This window comes from Euleptes europaea, chromosome 11, assembly GCF_029931775.1.
Source record: "Euleptes europaea isolate rEulEur1 chromosome 11, rEulEur1.hap1, whole genome shotgun sequence".
NCBI classification, from domain to species: Eukaryota; Metazoa; Chordata; class Lepidosauria; order Squamata; family Sphaerodactylidae; genus Euleptes; species Euleptes europaea.
Genome location: NC_079322.1, coordinates 75,728,388 through 75,746,194, shown reverse-complemented (window position 1 = coordinate 75,746,194; position 17,807 = coordinate 75,728,388). Strand labels below are relative to the sequence as shown.

The following is a 17,807-nucleotide window of genomic DNA, read 5'->3' as shown; positions in this document are numbered from 1 at the left end:
AGGGCGATCCAGAGCCTTTAGTCTTTCTAACATGCTCTCAGACAAAGATATGGAGATAACTTTTAAAATGGCCAAATTTGGGTGGCAAGCAATGAGGACCAGGCGTGCATGGGTCGAACTTAATGGTTGAGCGATTTTATATTTATATCTATACTAATTCCAAACATGTAATATTTTTAATTAAGCGCTTAACGGCTTTTATGAGTGAGAGATTGTAAGATGTTATAGGGGCTCACACTTGATGCACTTTTATATGTGTTATGTTATGTATGTATATCTGGTATGTTTTTATGCTGGTCTTGGACCGTATTAAACTCTTTGTACTTTGATAAAATTGTCTTTCCTCCTTCTGTGTAGCCTTCAAGGTCTGCTTTCTTGTGTTAGGACACTTTGTGGGGGCTTCCTCCCAAACACCCTGAAAGCCATGGAATAAGAAGTGTATTCACAAGCAAACCTCTCATTCTTCTCCATACTGTGGGCAGGTGTTGCTCTAGAAGGCGTGCATTTATACACCACTTTAGCCATGGATGGAGCAATTCCAAAGTAGGAAGAGTTCATAAGGAGAAGTATGGAATCATACCTGCAGCTGTGCCTTCCACAGTTTCACAGTTTCCTTCCACAGTTTCACTGTGGGCAGTGCTGATCTAGAAGGCGTGCATTTATACACCAATTTAGCCACAGTTTGAGTAATACCGAAGTAGGAAGAGTTAATCAAGGAGAAGTATGGGATTATGCCTGCGGATGTGCCTTCTACAGTTTCACCCACACCTGTGAACAGAGCTGACATATATAAGTTTAAGTGTGGAGGGCCAGGGTGGAGCTAGCAGGTGTGCTCCCACTGTATGGTCCTCCACCATGCCTTTATTGTACACAGATAGATTTAAGTCCAGTAGCACCTTAGAGACCAACAAGATTTTTATGGTGTAAGCTTTCGAGAGTCAAAGCTCCCTTCGTCAGATATGACTTACACAGATGACTTTGTTCCGGCTCAGCTCTGGATTGGGGCATACCTGGAGATTTTAGGGGGTGGAGCCTGAGGAAGGCGGGGTTTGGAGAGGGGAGGGACTTCAGTGCCACAGAGTCCAATTGCAAAGTGGCCATTTTCTCCCGGGGAACTGATTCCTGTTGCCTGGAGATCAGTTGTAATAGCGGGAGATTGCCAGCCACCACCCGGAGGTTGGCAACCCTAGCTCAGCCCCCAACTGGAGGTCCTCATCTCTAAAACTGAAATAAGATTCAGCTGCTTTGGAGGGAGGCTGTGTAGCATGAGAATACCCCCCCTCCCTGCATCCTGTTAGAGAGACTTGCACCGAACAGTCTTTCAAAGCTTGGCCTGTGAAACACTGATCAGAAAGTTCCCTGGGGTTGATCATGTTAGAGAAACTCCTCTGCCTCTGTCTCTTGATAATACAAAAACAATATTTTGGATCTGAGTTGGGTTTTTTTCTCTTTTGAGTGACCAGCAACTAAACAAGACACCTGTATAATATTTTATCTTTTAAGCAAAGAAAAGATTATTTTTATTGAACAAGAACATAAGAAAAGCCCTGCTGGATCAGACCCAGGCCCATCAAGTCCAGCAGTCTGCTCACACAGAGGCCAACCAGGTGCCTCCAGGAAGCCCACAAACAAGACGGCTGCAGCAGCATTTATCCTGCCTGTGTTCCACAGCACCTAATATAATAGGGATGCTCCTCTGATACTAGAGAGAATAGCTTTGCATCATGACTAGTAGCCATTTTAACTAATAGCCATGGATAGCCCTCTCCTCCATGAACATGTCCACTCCCCTCTTTAAGCCTTCCAAGTTGGTAGCCATCACCACATCCTGGGGCAGGGAGTTCCACAAAACAAAACAAAACAAGACAAGACAAAAGAAAAATAAAGACATAAAAAAAATTAACCCACAGAAACTATGGAAACGCGCACTAACAATATCAGCGTTCCTATATTACGTCTTCATATTATAACTGATTATTAGATTGCCAGGTCCCTCTTTGCTATCGGTGGGAGATTTTTGGGGTGGAGCCTGAGGAGGGCGGGGTTTGGGAGGGGAGGGACTTCAATGCCATAGAGTTCAATGGTCGAAGCAGCCATTTTCTCCAGGTGAACTGATCTCTATTGGCTGGAGATCAGTTGAATTGGCAGGAGAGCTTCTGCTATTACCTGGCAGTTGGCAACCCTACTGATCATAGTTGTTTAAAACAAATCAGGTTTTTGGTTTTTGTCTCTGCTTTTAGGGATTATTAAAAAAAAAGCCCCAAAGTACCCAATATCCCACCAAGAGATCTTCTTAAACCTCTGCATTCTGAGACGTCTAATCAGAGAAATCTGATTTGCTTCTCACAGGAGTGCTTATCTATAGAGAAAATTAACAATCTTATCTTTCTCTAACTTAGGTTCTCTCCATCAGGTGATTATTTTTAAATACCCAACAGGTTACTCTAAATAAGAGATAGCACCACAGGTGCAAACAGCCAATGAGCAAATGCGTTTGAGATAATCTGAGATACCAAGATAAGGCCAATTGCAACTCTTAAAAAGCAATTAATCAAGCACTTTTTTTTCTGTAATTGTTCCAAGTAACAAAGGATGATCTAAACAACAGGTGTGTAATCCCTCATTCAGCTTGCAAGCCCAGCAAGAAAAAAGGAATGGTATCACTGGAGGTGGTAAGCGTCCTTCCCTGGAAAATTTTAAGCAGCAGCTAGCCATGGCCATCTGACAGCGATGCTGATTCAATGGCTTTAAGCAGATCGTGAGAAGGAGGGCATCTTGGCCATCTTCTGGGCATGGAGTGGGGTCACTGGGTGTGTGTGTGTGGGGTTGGACTTGATGACCCTGGTGGTCCCTTCCAACTCTATGATTCTATGCTATTTCAGCAGCTGGAAATGGTCCAGGAAGTTCTCAGCACCAGAGCCGCAAAGAGGGGGAGAACCCTTTGGTTCTGGTTGGTCTTTAAGGTGCTACTGGACCAGAATCTTGCTCTTCTACTGCAGACCAACACAGCTACCCACCTGAGACTGTTTTGCACACTGTTTGAGCAGTGGGATTATTATAGTATTGGTGGGGCATCTAATACCCCTTCATGAATGGTACTTTGCTAAGGTAGGCATTAAGCTTCACGTTACATGATAAAACGATGCAATTTTTGTAAAAAGTCAGCAAAATCAGTCCCAGTGATCCCAGTACTTATCCAGCATCACTACATCACTCATTCTGCACTTGCTTTTGTTCTAGGTAGAGGTTAGGGTTGCCAGCCTCCAGGTACTAGCAAGGGATCTCCTGTTATTACAACCGATCTCCAGCTGAAAGAGATCAGTTCACTTGGAGAAAATGGCTGCTATGGACTCTATGGCACTGAAGTCCCTCCCCAAACCCCGCCCTCCTCAGACTCTGCCCCCAAAAACCTCCTGCTGGTAGCGAAGTAGGACCTGGAAACCCTAGTAGAGGTACAAGAGTAAACGGAAGTAGATTTTACTGATTTACTTACTAAAGATTTCTTGTAATATTAAGGTCATATGCGAAGGGGCAGGTGGAGTCTTTGGGGGCCAGTGGTGGCTCTTGGCAGCCCTGCTCACCACAACCGAAGAACAAGAATTTTATGGAATCCTCCCTCTTTGTTCTCAGGCTGAGCGCTGAATACCCCATCGGCTCCGAGGCAGCCTGTGACTTCGGGAGACTGGTCAAGCGAGAGAAAATCAAGCTGAACAAATGCTACGCAGGGCTTTCCGGAGGCGCTGTCTCCTTCCTCCAAAGCACGCTTTCCTCTAATCCATGGTAAGATGCTGCTTTTCCACTTGGAAGGAAGCTTTTTAGAGAAGGGAAAGGTTCTTGGGGTGGTGGTGGTTGTTTGACTTTTCTACTGAACAAAGAAGGATCTGTGAAGTTCACTTGGCCCCTCCTCAGACAAGCAAGGACTTTAGTCATTGAGTCAAGTGGGTTGTACAGAGGGGCCCCATGGGCAATGGACAGTCAGGCATTTGTATATGAGGCAAGCTGTAAAAATTGTACTCCTGGAAATTTGTGGAAGCGAACAGTGGTCCAGTACTCATTGGACTCCTTTTAGAAGAAGAGTTCATTTGAACACATGAAGATGCCTTATACTGAATCAGACCCTTGGTCTATCAAAGTCAGTATAATTGGTTCTTGTAGGTTATCCGGGCTGTGTAACCGTGGTCTTGGAATTTTCTTTCCTGACGTTTCGCCAGCAACTGTGGCAGGCATCTTCAGAGTAGTAACACTGAAGGACAGTGTCTCTCAGTGTCAAGGGTGTAGGAAGAGTATTATATAGTCAGAAAGGGGTTGGGTTTGAGCTGAGTATTGTCCTGCAAAAGTAATGTGCTAATCATTGTCCTGTAAGTATCAAGATAATGTGCTAATGAGGGTATGGTATGTTAATATGGAACCATTGTATCCTGAAGTGATCTGTTAATGTGTGTAATCCAAAGCTAATCTGCATGGCTATTGTTGAATGTTGTCTTTGTTAGTCTGGAGGTTTTTTAGAACAGGAAGCCAAGCCTTATTTATTCTTAAACTCTCCTCTTTTCTGTTAAAGTTGTGCTGATGTTTATGAATTTCAATGGCTTCTCTGTGCAATCTGACAAAATAGTTGGTAGAATTGTCCAGTCTTTCAGTGTCTTGGAATAAGATCCTGTGCCCTGTTTGTGTCAGTCCATGTTCAGCCACTGCTGATTTCTCAGGTTGGCCAAGTCTGCAGTATCTTTCATGTTCTTTTATCCTTGTTTATATGCTGCGTTTTGTGGTCCCAATGTAAACTTCTCCACAGCTGCAAGGTATACGATATACTCCTGCAGAGGTGAGGGGGTCTCTTTTGTCTTTTGCTGATCGTAGCATTTGTTGTATTTTCTTGGTGGGTTTAAACACTGTTTGTAGGTTATGTTTTTTCAAAAGTTTCTCCATCCTATCAGTGACTCCTTTAATAAATGGCAAGAATACCTTTCCTATGGGAGACTGTTTTTCCTGAGTTTTCTGATTTTTGTTTGGTTTAATGGCCCTTCTGATTTCATTCTTGGAGTAGCCGTTTGCTAGCAGTGCGTGATTTAGATGATTAGTTTCTTCCTTGAGAAACTGTGGTTCACAGATCCGTCTTGCACGGTCCATTAATGTTTTGATTATTCCTCTTTTCTGTCGGGGGTGGTGGTTGGAGTTTTTGTGTAAGTAGTGATCTGTGTGAGTTGGTTTCCGGTAGACCTTGTGACCTAACTGAAAGTTTGTTTTACGGATGACAAGGGTATCAAGAAATGGGAGTTTACCCTCAATTTCCTTTTCCATGGTAAACTGAATGTTTGGATGGATATTATTAAGATGGTTTAGAAAGTCCATTAATTTTTCTTCACCATGGCTCCAAATAGTAAATGTATCATCTACGAACCTGAACCAGACTGTAGGTTTGTAAGGTGCTGATTCTAATGCTGTCTTTTCAAAATATTCCATGTAAAAGTTTGCTATTACTGGACTGAGTGGACTTCCCATAGCTACTCCATCAATCTGTTCATAAAATTCTTGATCCCATAGGAAGTAACTTGTTGTCAAACAATGGTGAAATAAGGCTGTTATGTCTTCTGGAAAAATCTGGTTAATCAATGAGATTGTGTCTTTTACTGGAACCTTGGTAAAGAGGGATACAACATCAAAACTGATTAATATATCCTGTGGATTGAGTCTCAACGGACTGATTTTGTTGATGAAGTGAGTTGAATCTTTGATGTAAGAAGTGGTTTTTCCAATGTGGTCCTGTAGGAGGGTGGTCAAATATCTAGCTAATTCATATGTTGGGGAACCAATGGCACTCACGATGGGTCGGAGTGGAACGGAATCCTTATGAATTTTTGGTAGTCCATATAATCGTGGTGGTTGTGCTTCTGTCTTGCATAGTTTTCTGTGTGTGTCGGGATGAAGAGTGGAATTCTTGATCAGAATGCTAGTTTTCCTGGTAATTTTGCAAGTTGGATCTCGTTTTAGTTTTTTGTATGTGGCAGGGTCCAGAAGTTCCTCAATCTTCTTTTTGTATGAGAGAGTTCGGAGAGAACTGTGACTAGCTCAAGGTCACCCAGCAGGCTTCGTGTGGGGGAGTGGGGAATCGAACCCGGTTCTCCAGATTAGAATCCACCACTCCTAACCACTACAGCATGCTGGCCACGCACAGAGAGGAAGCCCAAGTACAGGGGAAAAGAGGGGTACTTAACAAACACACAGGGTGAGAGAAAATAAAACAAACACTGTTGGCAGCTGCCTTGGAATCAATGTTATTTTAATCTGCCCAGCCAGGGCTCCAATAAAGGTGTCAGTAGATGTCATGGAGCCCATCTGCATGAGGGGTGGGGGGACCCCTGTTCTAACACTAGACTTTCCTGACCCCCCCCCCATTCCTCCAGATGTGGTGGAATATTTCCTTAATACTAAGCAACACTGAATGTATTTTTTCAGAGTGTGATTTACAGTAAGTATTTTTAATCATGGAATCCAATATGAAATAGCCAAATTAGTTCCCACTTGGTTTTCTTCACTCTTAAAAAGGTAAAGGTCCCCTGTGCCAGCACCGGGTCATTCCTGACCCATGGGGTGACGTCACATCCCGACGTTTCCTAGGCAGACTTTGTTTGCAGGGTGGTTTACCAGTGCCTTCCCCAGTCATCTTCCCTTTACCCCCAGCAAGCTGGGTACTCATTTTACCGACCTTGGAAGACTGGAAGACTGAGTCAACCTTGAGCCAGCTACCTGAAACCGACTTCCGTCGGGATCGAACTCAGGTCATGAGCAGAGCTTGGACTGCAGTACTGCAGCTTACCACTCTGCACCATGGGACTCTTAGGGACTGTGAAAACCACCTTTCTACATTTCCTCCTTCTGCTTCTCTTTGCTCTTACCTGATTTCTTATTTTTCCCTCTTCGCTAGGAGGAGACCCACAGCGTCTGAATGCCTTGAGTCTCCCTGGCTGCAGGAGACTGGTTTGGACGAGAGGCAGCAAGCGACAGTGACTTTCTCCACCACCAAACTGAGGAATTTCGTCGCAGAGCGGGAAAGGAAAAGGGCCTTACTGTGCTCAAAGTATGGCGTGATGACTGTGTAGTGCAACAATTCCAGACACGATCACTGTGATGCTGTCTTCCATCTCCATGTCCCAAGAATATTTACACAGGATGCTTGGGACCTAGATTATTATGATTTTTAACTTCTGGAACTGAAAAGGAATGGATGCCGTTTTCAGACCAAATGGCACAAATGAAACACATATGTGAAGCCTCCTTATACTGAATCAGACCATCAGCCCATCAGAGTCTGTATTGTCTACTCAGACTGGCAGCAGCTCTCCAGGGTCTCGGGCAGACGTCTTCCACATCACCTATTGCCAGATCCTTTTAACTGGAGATGCTGCCAGGGATTGAACCAGGGATCTTCTGCATGCCAATCAGATGCCTTGCCTTGGAGCCACGGCCCCTCTTCACCTGTGGCTAATTTGCATATTTTGGTATATGCATTTAACAAAACCATGTGTATAATGTCATGAATGTAGTGGACCCCCAACCATGCTGTATGAATAACTTTTTTATCAGCTAAGGCTTGTTAATTTAAAAAAAAAAACCTCTAAGGCAAACCATGCTTTTTATGGTCTGAGAAAACAGAAGCGCCTCATATGAAACCAGACAACTGAAAAGTCTGTTAAATATTACCAGGTTTGGATCTAGGGTTGACAATTCTGGGTTGGGACATTTCTGGAGATTTGGGAGTGGAGCCTGGGAAGGGAGGGGTCTGGGTTAGGGGAGGGACCTCAGCAGGGTATAATAACATAGAGTGTATCCCCCCAAAGTAGCCATTTTCTCCTGATTAATTGATCTCTGTCGCCTGGAGATGTGTTGCAGTTCCAGGGGATCTCCAGGCCTCACCTGAAGGTTGGCAACCCTGTTTGGATCACACCAGGCCATGAAATGTAACGTGGATTACATATTAGTGAACATGTCATGTTGTAGCCCAGAGTGCCTTTCAGCAGTGTCAAAGCAAGAGGAGAAAGATGTGAGATCCTTGACTCCACTGGGGAGAAGGGTGTGGTGTAAAGCAAGTAAATAAATAACTGTATATTAGTATACTTCAGTATATACACAACTAATCGGCCTTCAAAATATCCCCGTTTTGCTGCGGAAGCCAAATTTGGCCCCCGTCCTCTTCCTCCTCCTCCTGGAATGGCCAAAGTTACAAAATGCATACAAACCTTGCACTTTTCAGCTAGTGGGGTGGGGAGTCAATAAAGCTGTTGCAATCTTATCTGCGTTGCTCCTCAGAGAGACCTTGAACCCGCTGAAGGTAGCAGCCACAGATAGAGAGGTTGTAGTAATTACCTGCTAATTCTACAGGACATAAACTCGGAATGCTGAGCACTGTCTGTACTTCTGTAGAGATGCCACTCAAGAACATCGCTTGTTAGAAAACAAAAGCGATCTTGTTTTTGAGAATTCTAAAAGCATCACCTAAGTGCCTAATTTCCACATGTAAAAAAGCATGTTCGTGTATGAGAATCCTTCATAGTCTTACGTGTGGGCAAGACCCATACCTGTAGCCCAGATTGCTTTTTCTAGCAAAGAGAGAGTTGTCTGCATGATAAAACAATTCCTTACTAAGTATTACTAATATGTGATTTGCAGTCCAAATATTTCCCATTTTGCTATGGGCGTCTTTCTAGATTTGTTTCTCCTTCTGGACTTGCCAAGGTTACATGCAGTGTTTTTAAGGTTTTCTGCATTCATTTGGTAGACTGGGCAAGCTGTATGGCCAATTTTGGAATATGATGTTTGAAGAGATTACCAGCAACCGTTTGATTCTTTTCCCACATTCAAAATGCCAACCCTTCCATGAGTTTGTGTGGTTCTTCTTTGTCTACAGGAGCTGTTGAGTATTGTTTGATTCTTTGACAGTTCAAGGTGGTGATACTCATTTCTCCCCCACCCCCAATGTGGAATAAATCAGCTTGTTTTCCTAAGCTTCTGTCAAACAAGTAAATACTTATATGTAATTTCAGTTCTATCCCATTTCTTTCACCAGGCACTCTTTTTTCTCTTATTTTTTCCTCTTATTTTCTCTTATTGCAAAAAGTAAATGAAAAGCCCTCAATTTGCAAGATCTGAGCAAGGCTGTCAAAGATAGGACATTTTGGAGGACTTTGATTCATAGTGTCACCATGAGTTGGAAGCAACTTAACAGCACTTAACACACACAAAGGAAAAGCTTATCTGAAGTCCTGTGGGTGTGGAGTAAGATAAGGAAATTGCTTTTTTATAATGACAGTGTAACATCGTGAAACTGTGATAGGTGTGTTGCAAACTGGCGAGTTTAGGTTTGGGTGAAAGAGCATCTGTCCATAATCTAGTTTGAAAGATGATGCAAATGTCATATCTTTAGGATGGGCAAAAAGCAATTACCTTTTCCATGCAAAAATGGTATCAAGGATGCAGGTGAGAATATTTGTTTACATATTTGCTACTGGTCCTTTCGATAATGACTATTGTTGCGAACTAAAGTTTGGTTTGCAGAGCTTTCTCATCTCAGTAAAGACTGGAGGTTTAATTAGGCTGTTGTGGAACTTTGAATTTCAAAGTAAGCCATCTCCATAGTCCGGTGCAGAGACTCTGGATTTTGTGACTAAACTACAGATCTTGATTCCATCCCTTAAAGTTTCCTTCTTGCATTCATACCTGTGAGGTGAGAATCTAGTTCAAAGGATTCTCCACAAATCACTGCAACTGATTAATTTGCTAACTTTTAAAAGTTGTCACAGTTTAATTGTTTGAGGTTTGGGCTGATAACGTAGAAACCACTATTTTGAGGAGGAAAAGGTGTCTTGATTTTAACATAGGTTTTTGGTTTGTTAAACATTTGGCATCTGGTCTCCCAACATCTTACCTTCTGTATATGATGTGAATGAAGTGAATTTGTTTCTTTCCTGTTTGCATGCATTTTGAGCATGGCTGTGGCCCAAACTACATGCCGTGTCTGACATGAGTCTTTTTAATCAGAGGTGACATCAGGGAGTGAACATTCCCAAGTGCTTTGAGGCCCAATTTTCCTCAGGAGTACAGAGCTGGAAGAAAAGGTACTTCAGCTTTCCCTCCCAAGCCATTTTCCAGAGCTGAAATGGCTGTGAAGGGCAGCCCAATAGGCTCCCCGCATAGCTCTTTTGGCTTGGGAAAATGGTGTGGGAGGGAAAGCTGAAGTGCCTTCTCGGCGAGCACCGCACTTCCAAGCCAAACTAAGCCCCAGAGCATTTGGGAACAGTAGTTCCCTGATATCATGTCTGACTGTAAAAAGAACAACCAGGTCAAGAGGAACCCTGACTCATGTCAGCTGCAGCATCTAGTTTACACCTGAAGATATTTATGAACATAATGTTGTTTTGTTAAATAAATTAATTTAATAAAGACTTTATCCCATGTTTGTTGGTTCTATTTGTATTATGGTGGGAAATGTGTTTCTGGTGGTAACTGCAGAAGCTTGGAACTCTGAAATGGGTCTACAAGCAGCTCCTATACAAGAATTTATGGGCCATAGAGATGATGGTATTGATGGTCCCCCTCCAGCCATCTCTGGGTTGCAACCCCTGCAGAGGTATGTCTTGAGAACTTTACTTTCCTCCCTCCCTTATAGAATCCCCACACTGATCTATGCTAGCAGATTCCATAATCTCCTAAATTGACTTAACGTGGTAAGAAAACCAAGAACTAGCCAGGATCCAGGGCATATCTCCATGTGGGAGACAAACCAGGATGCATTGGAGTCCCCACCCTTGAAATGCTGCTTTGAGATGGGCTGCAGCGCTTGCTGTGAGAAAAGCGTCACCGCCTCAGCTTCCTTGTCCCGCGTTTTGGTTTATGCATAGAGCTTTCACCCGGGCTGATCTCAGGGGAGATCGAAGAATTGGGTTAAAACAGGGGCGGGAAGACCCAGGATTTGCGAGGGATGTGTGTGAGATCATCTCTAATGGACGGGAAACTCATGCATAACTCCACGAAACAACCGAGTCAGTCTGGGGTTGAATGTGAGTTGAAGTACCCACGCATAAATGACCTAGGAGTTTAGTAAGCGATAACAGTAAATGGCTTCTATATTGCTTCAAAAAAATCTGAAAAACCTGTTTGACCAGAGGTGAAAATGGGAGAAAAGAAATTAGCATTTCACGCTGTGTCCAGCCATAGCATATTACCTTCCACTATCTGAAAAGAATCTTTTGTTTGTCTCCAGCAAGCCAGAGAAACAGTCCCACATCAAAGTAGCCAGACAAGGTCCTTTGAAGGAATTACATTTTTAAAAGAGCAAAGTTCACATATATATTTTTGCCACAGCTGGGAATTTTATCAGCCGGGAACCAAGGGCAAAGGTACCTGTGACACACACACCTGTGACTGATCTTTCTTTCACAGTATCCCTAAGTGTTTTGTACATAAATGAGGTGCTTAAAAAGAATGATCATTACACAACGGTGAAGACATTTTGCTTTGGTTTATTTGATTTTGAAGATATTCCTCTCTCGGTTCAATCGAAGAACAGGGAGTCAACGGAAATGGACTGGATTGTGGACAGAAACGTTTGGAACAGAAGACTACATGCACACCATACCTCTGCAACCTCACAGTAGGTTAGTTCTCTGTATCTTCACAACCTTCTAATGAAGTAATTGAAAGACAGCAAATTGGCTACGAACAGTGGACAGTGATTTGTAGAGGTTAGAGCAGGGGTACCCGACTCCTGCCTGAAATGTTAGAAGAGATACTACTAGAGTTAAGCAGAACCTCCCTCCCTAACAACTTGTAGTTGGTTCCGCCTCCATTTTGTAGTCGGCGCTGCCTCTTGCATCTAGGGATGCCAGCCTCCAGGTGGGGCCTGGGGAACCCCTGGAATTACAGCTCATCTCCAGACTACAGAGATCAGTTCCCCTGGAGAAAATGGTTGCTTTGGAGGGTGGACTCTGTGGCGTTGGAGCCCACTGAGGTCCCTGTCCTCCCCAGGCTCCATCCCCAAATCTCCAGGAGTTTCCCAACCTGGATCTGAGGTGCCCACAGGCAGAAGAAGGAGTAGGAGTTGGTTTTTATATGCCAATTTTCGCTACCACTTAAGGAAGAATCAAACCGGCTTACCATCACCTTCCCTTCCCCTCCCCACAACAAACACCCTGTGAGGCAGGTGGGGCTGAGAGAGCTGTGACTAGCCCAAGGTCACCCAGCTGGCTTTGTGTGTAGGAGTGGGGAAGCAAATCCAATTCCCCAGATTAGCCGCCTCCGCTCATGTGGAGGAATGAGGGATCGAACCCGGTTGTTCAGATTAGAGTCCACTGCCCCCAAACCACCGCTCTTGACTACTACACCACGCTGGCTCTCCTAAAAGGTTGGGGAGCCTTGAGTTAGAGTGTAGAACTAGGATGTGGAAAACCTAGGGTTGCCCGATCCCCTCCGGCAACTGGCGGCAGCGTCACCTTGCTGGAGCCCTTGCTGGCGATGTAATGATGTCACCGGTGACACATTGATGTTGCCAGCAACACGGTGATGAACCTACCCTTGCACCAGGAATTGACATCAGCAAATAAATAAGGAGATGATTTTTGGAGAAGCACCTGCGAAAATCGGCCTAACCCATCAAAAACAAAATGACATTTAAGAAAATGACATCTGTCATTCGTTTGGCTGTAGAACAAACCGTTCCATTCAAGACGGAAACTGACATGTCACATGTGAAATGGGAATAAAATAATTCCGAAGACAGAAATGGTTAAAGCCTCTCTTTGCTGGAAAAGAAATGTTCAGCAACTCCTGTATCTATCAGTCTAGACATGTATTTTTAACTACCCAAATATCTGTGGACAAGCAAGTTTTTTAACTGCACTTGGAGTTCCAGGGTAAAAACAATGCCAGCCGCTGCCAAATGAGGATGCCAGGAAACTGCTTTGAATTAAGGCCTTTCCGGATCATCCCCATTCCTAAATCTTCTCCTTTTAATTAGCCTCAAAGTGGAAGCTAGAACAATTCTCTGTGCCAGAATACCAGAGACCTGGGGAACGAATCCTGAGACGTGGAGAGAAAGACCTTTTTTTAAACAACAAACGATACAGCAATGCAGCAAATAGAATGTTAAAAAAAAATATTAGGGGGAAAATCCATCCGAAGATTTCATTTTAAGTCCCGCTGGTTTTCCCAGAGAGCTGGGCATGTGCTTAAACCTCAGTATTTACGGGATGCAATTCAGTAATATGCAACATGCAGGGTTGCCAACTCTGGGTTGGGAAATTCCTGGAGATTTGAAAAGTGTGGAGCCTGGGGAGGGCAAGGTTTTGGGGGAGGGACCATAATGCCATAGAGTCCAACTTCCAAACCAGCCATTTTCCTCTGTCATCTGGAAATCAGTTGTAATTCTAGGAGATCTGCAGGCCACAACTGGAAGTTGGCAACCCTCTGTTTCAGTGACCCATATACCATCCCTGTAAAATAGGCCATCGTTACTATCCCCTATGAAGCTGACATGCGGGGGGTGGGGGAGGGAAGAGATGGTAATTTTCCTGGAGCCGTTATATGGTTCATGGCTGAGGCAACATCGGAGCCAGGTTGTGCCAGTGTACACTCTCTTAGAGCTTGAAGTTGTTAAAAATTTAAAGGGACAAGTTTAAGAGCTAAGAGGAGGGGTTGCAAAGGAAAAGTGATGGGTAAGAGGTTGGAGGGAAGGTGGCATGGTATAGCCTGATCTCATAAGATCTCGGAAGCTAAGCAGGGTCACTACTTGGAAGGAAGACCACCAAGGAAGGCTCGGAAAGAGGAAGGCAAACCGCAAACTGCCTCTGCTTCTCACTTATCTTGAAAGCCCCTTGCTGGGGTTGCCATGAGTATTGGATAGGAGACCACCAAGGAAGACTCTGCAGAGGAAGGCAATGGCAAACCACCTCTGCTTCTCCCTTGCCTTGAAAGTCTCTTCCTGGTCGCCATAAGTCGGCTGCGACTTGACGGCGCTTCACACACACAAGAGAAGGGTTAAGCATCCACAACAAGAACACACCTTCTTCCCTACACATACCTCCCCTCCCCAAGCAAACGCAAAGACACATATACTTTGCACGTTGCTTAAAAACCTCCAGTTGAGGGATCCTGTTTCTAGTGCCAAGTGTGTAGTTCCATCCTCAGGGAACAAAAACAGCTGGATGTTAACTCACCTTGGTTGATGCCCAACTTGATTTTGGAAGCCTCCCTCCCCTCATTTCATTAGCATCCCTAAGTGTACAGTTGGTTCCTTTTTACAGCTAGGATGAAATAAAATATCATGATGTAGTAAACTGATCTTTGGCATTATTCCCCTGAACTAGATGTTCAGTCAAGAAAAAATATATAGAGATGTTTTCCTCTCCCTCTCCCCACCTCTTTGTCTTTACTGAACAGTAAGCCTGATAAAAGCGTCCTACTACTATTGCTGTTGAATTATTTTTTACGTCATGGACCAGCAGGGCTACATGTAGGAGTGGGGAAGCAAATCCAATTCTCCAGATTAGCCTCCTCAGCTCATGTGGAGGAGTGAGGGATTGAACCCAGTTCTTCAGATTAGAGTCCACTGCCCCCAAACCACCGCTCTTGACCACTACACCACGCTGGCTCTCCTAAAAGGTTGGGGAGCCTTGAGTTAGAGTGTAGAACTAGGATGTGGGAAACCTAGGGTTGCCCGATCCCCTATGGCAACTGGCGGCAGCGTCACCTTGCTGGAGCCCTTGCTGGCGATGTAATGATGTCACCGGTGACACAGTGGGCTTCTTCAGGCAACAGGTCCAGGTCAAGGAAAACTGTCACCTCAAGAGAGTCACAGCTCTCACCTAGGTAGGGTTGCCATCCTCCAGGTGATGATTGGAGATCTCCGGCTATTACATGCAATCTCCAGGCGACAGAGATCGGTTCCCCTGAAGAACATGGCCTCTTTGGAAGGTGGACTCTATGGCATTATACCCCATTGAAGCCCCTCCCCAAACCCCACCCTCCTCAGGCTCCACCCCCAAATCCCCAGGTATTTCCCAACCCAGAGCTGGCAACCCTACTCCTGGGCCTATACTGTTGCTAATCACCTTGTGTCACTGAGGACTGTCTTTTGGTATGCCAATAAAGGTTAATGAAATGAAATGACTGTGAGGGAATCGAACCCCTGCTGTGAATTAGTGCTTTCCTCATTTTGCCACCCCCAAACAGTCCCTCGGGTAGCCAGGCCAGAAACTTGGCCCCGCCAGTCAATATCGTAGCCGATACCTAAACTGGACGTCGTAGGCGGGCTGCATCACACCAAACCCATAGCGGGTCTTGTCCAGTGGAGGGACTTCCTTGTCTTCGTTCACCAACTCCATCTCGAAGTAGGTCAGCATCAGGAAGACAAAAAGCTTCATCTCATTGACAGCAAAGAACCGTCCGGGGCACATGGAGGTCCCCGCGCCCCAGGGCATGGTGAAATACTTCACCTTTTCGCCGTTCTTATAGAATTCCTTTCTGGCGCCATTTTGGTTCAGGAAGCGGTCGTATTTGAAGACGTGAGGCTGGGGGTGGATTTCTGGGTCCATGTGTGCCGCCAAATAGGGGAAGATCCCGATTCTGTCTCCTTTGCGCAAAGCGTATTCCTTCCCGTCGTTCATCTTGAGCTTCATGTCCTCGACCACAGCCCTGATCAGCAGGGGAGCCGCCGCTAACCTCAGGGTCTCCTCTACAGCACTGTCCAAGACAGGCGTGTTGGTTAACATCTCCTTGGTGACATTGATCACTGCCCCGCCTGGCTTTACCTCCTGTCCAGATTCTCTCACCACTCTGTCCACCTCTTTCCCCACGTCTTCCATCGCCTTTGGGTTCTTCATGAGGTGTAGAAGGAGCCAGAAGGACGCTGGGCCAGTGTTCCCTTGGGCTGCCCAGAGGAGCAAAAACATAAACCGGTCCCGCATGTATTCAGGCATGCCCTCCTCAGCAAGATGCTGCTCCTGTTCCCTCACCCACCCACTGATGTTGTCCTTTTGGTACACGTTCTTCACTGAGAGGAGCCCCCAGAAGAGTCTCTTCAAGCGTTCAGCTTCCTTTTTCTTCCTGTAGGAGAGCGTGGAAGTGGCCAAGCGGGGGAAAAGCTGGTCGTATTTCCGGAATTCTTCATAGACCTCCTCAGAGTGCAGGAGGTCCTCCTTCTGGGCCTTTGGGGAGTCCTTTGCACTTTGACTCGGCTCGTTTCCGTACAAAGCGAGGTATCCCGCTCTAAAGACTGAGTTGTAGCAATAGTGGAACAGCCCATCTTGTTTCCAGGGCTTCCCCCCTTCCGCCGAGCCCAGGCTGTGAAGCATCACCGTTTGCAAGCCATCCATCATAGCCTGAGTCATCACCACGAGCCCGTTCCCCTTGAGGTGCTTTGTACTGGCGCTCTCCACTATCTTATGGGTCATGAAAGAAGGCCGGTATCCAAACACTTTCTCGACGAGTTCGTGCGCGTACTCGTTGAAATCCAGCTTGGCTCTCGCTTCTTTCACCACTGTCCCAAAAGAGAGGGGGTCCATCAGGAAAGTGAAATAGTCGCCCCCGAACAGCACCGTGAAAATGTCCCCGTGCTTCTTCTGCATCCTGCGCAAGAACTCCATGCCGTCGTACCTGAATTCCAGCGCACATCCTAGCCAGGGGATGAACCCTCTCTCCAAGGGGGGCTCGTTGGCTCTCCGCTTGCGGAACGCGCCTGCCAGGTAAAGCCCACCCAAAGCGGCCGCTAAGAGGGCACACAGTATTGCCTGCCACAGTGCCATCTCGGAGAGCTGTGTGCCAGGGCTACGCTGAAAGCTGTTTATACTCAGAAAGTGCTTATAGGGCATGTTTTATCTGGTTACAAAGGGAGTTGGCAGAAACAGAGAGAGACTGTGTGCTGTCATTAACTCTTTGTTATGCATACTTGGTTTTCAGCAGGGCAAGCTCTCCAATGAAAGAATCATGTTCGTAGCAGGGAGACCAGGAGGAATAATTGAGCGGGGGCATAAGGCAACTCATTATTCCAATTGATAACTTTTTGAAGAATCCAAATGGAAAGTCTTTCACATCACCATTTTAATGCATATTTTCCCCTCTCCAGCCAACACAAATACAATGTAATTGAGCGACTTTGGAGCAGGAGGTTCAGCTCCTCATAGAGGACTCTGACCCTCAGCGTACTTATTTTGTTGCTCGTTTTTTGGAGGCTGCAGAGAAGAGTCGAAGGGAGAGGTTTTTAGAGATGAGTCTTATTTAGGTTTTATGCTTTTATTGTTCGAGACCTCGGTCTAAGAACAGGGGCAAAGAGAGAGAAATACAATGTAATCACTGAAGATGGAAGTGCGAAGAAGATTAAGGCAGATGCCTTGTGCCAAAGGGAGAAAGGGGGAAATGGAAGAATTTCAGGTAAGGTTGCCAACTCTGGATTGGGGAATTCCTGGAGATTTGAGGTGGGGGTGGACGAGACAGTGGGGCTTAGGGAGGGCAGAGTTTGTGAAGGGGAGGGGAGGGACCTACAGTGGGGTAACTGCGTCTATCATGGCAAAAGTGGGGAAGAGGAGACACATGTCTCTTTAAACACTAAAAGAATGATCAGATCATAAGCTTTTGTGGTTTAAGGCCCACTTCCTTAGGTGCATGAAGTGCATTCGCAATCGGCAGACAGTTGTGACTGATTGAAGTGTTCATGCCAGGGTTGCCAGCCTCCAGGTGGTACTATTAAGAAGGGCGTGTTGCATATAATAGCTGGCTAAATCTCCTGTTATCACACAGTATTTCAACTAACAAAAGCTTATCAAGTA

General features: G+C 45.3%; 2 protein-coding genes across 2 annotated transcripts in view; one reads left to right on the top strand and one right to left on the bottom strand.

The window, feature by feature from the left end:
• OBSCN (obscurin, cytoskeletal calmodulin and titin-interacting RhoGEF) overlaps positions 1 to 7,094 on the top strand; it is a 224,709-nt gene extending 217,615 nt beyond the window's left edge. The window contains exons 116-117 of the mRNA XM_056857144.1: positions 3,631 to 3,780; positions 6,920 to 7,094. Of these exons, the coding sequence (XP_056713122.1) occupies positions 3,631 to 3,780; positions 6,920 to 7,094 (325 nt within the window). The remainder of the gene's footprint in view (positions 1 to 3,630; positions 3,781 to 6,919) is intronic.
• Positions 7,095 to 15,254: 8,160 nt separating this feature from the next.
• LOC130484660 (5-beta-cholestane-3-alpha,7-alpha-diol 12-alpha-hydroxylase-like) lies at positions 15,255 to 16,787 on the bottom strand. The gene has a single exon (XM_056857741.1). The coding sequence runs from the start codon at positions 16,785 to 16,787 to the stop codon at positions 15,255 to 15,257; it is 1,533 nt and encodes a 510-aa protein (XP_056713719.1).
• Between the last annotated feature and the right edge of the window lie 1,020 nt (positions 16,788 to 17,807).

Bases quoted from the DNA above. Each gene is read 5' to 3' on its own strand.
- LOC130484660 (XM_056857741.1), bottom strand. From the start codon at position 16,787: ATGGCACTGTGGCAGGCAATACTGTGTGCCCTCTTAGCGGCCGCTTTG.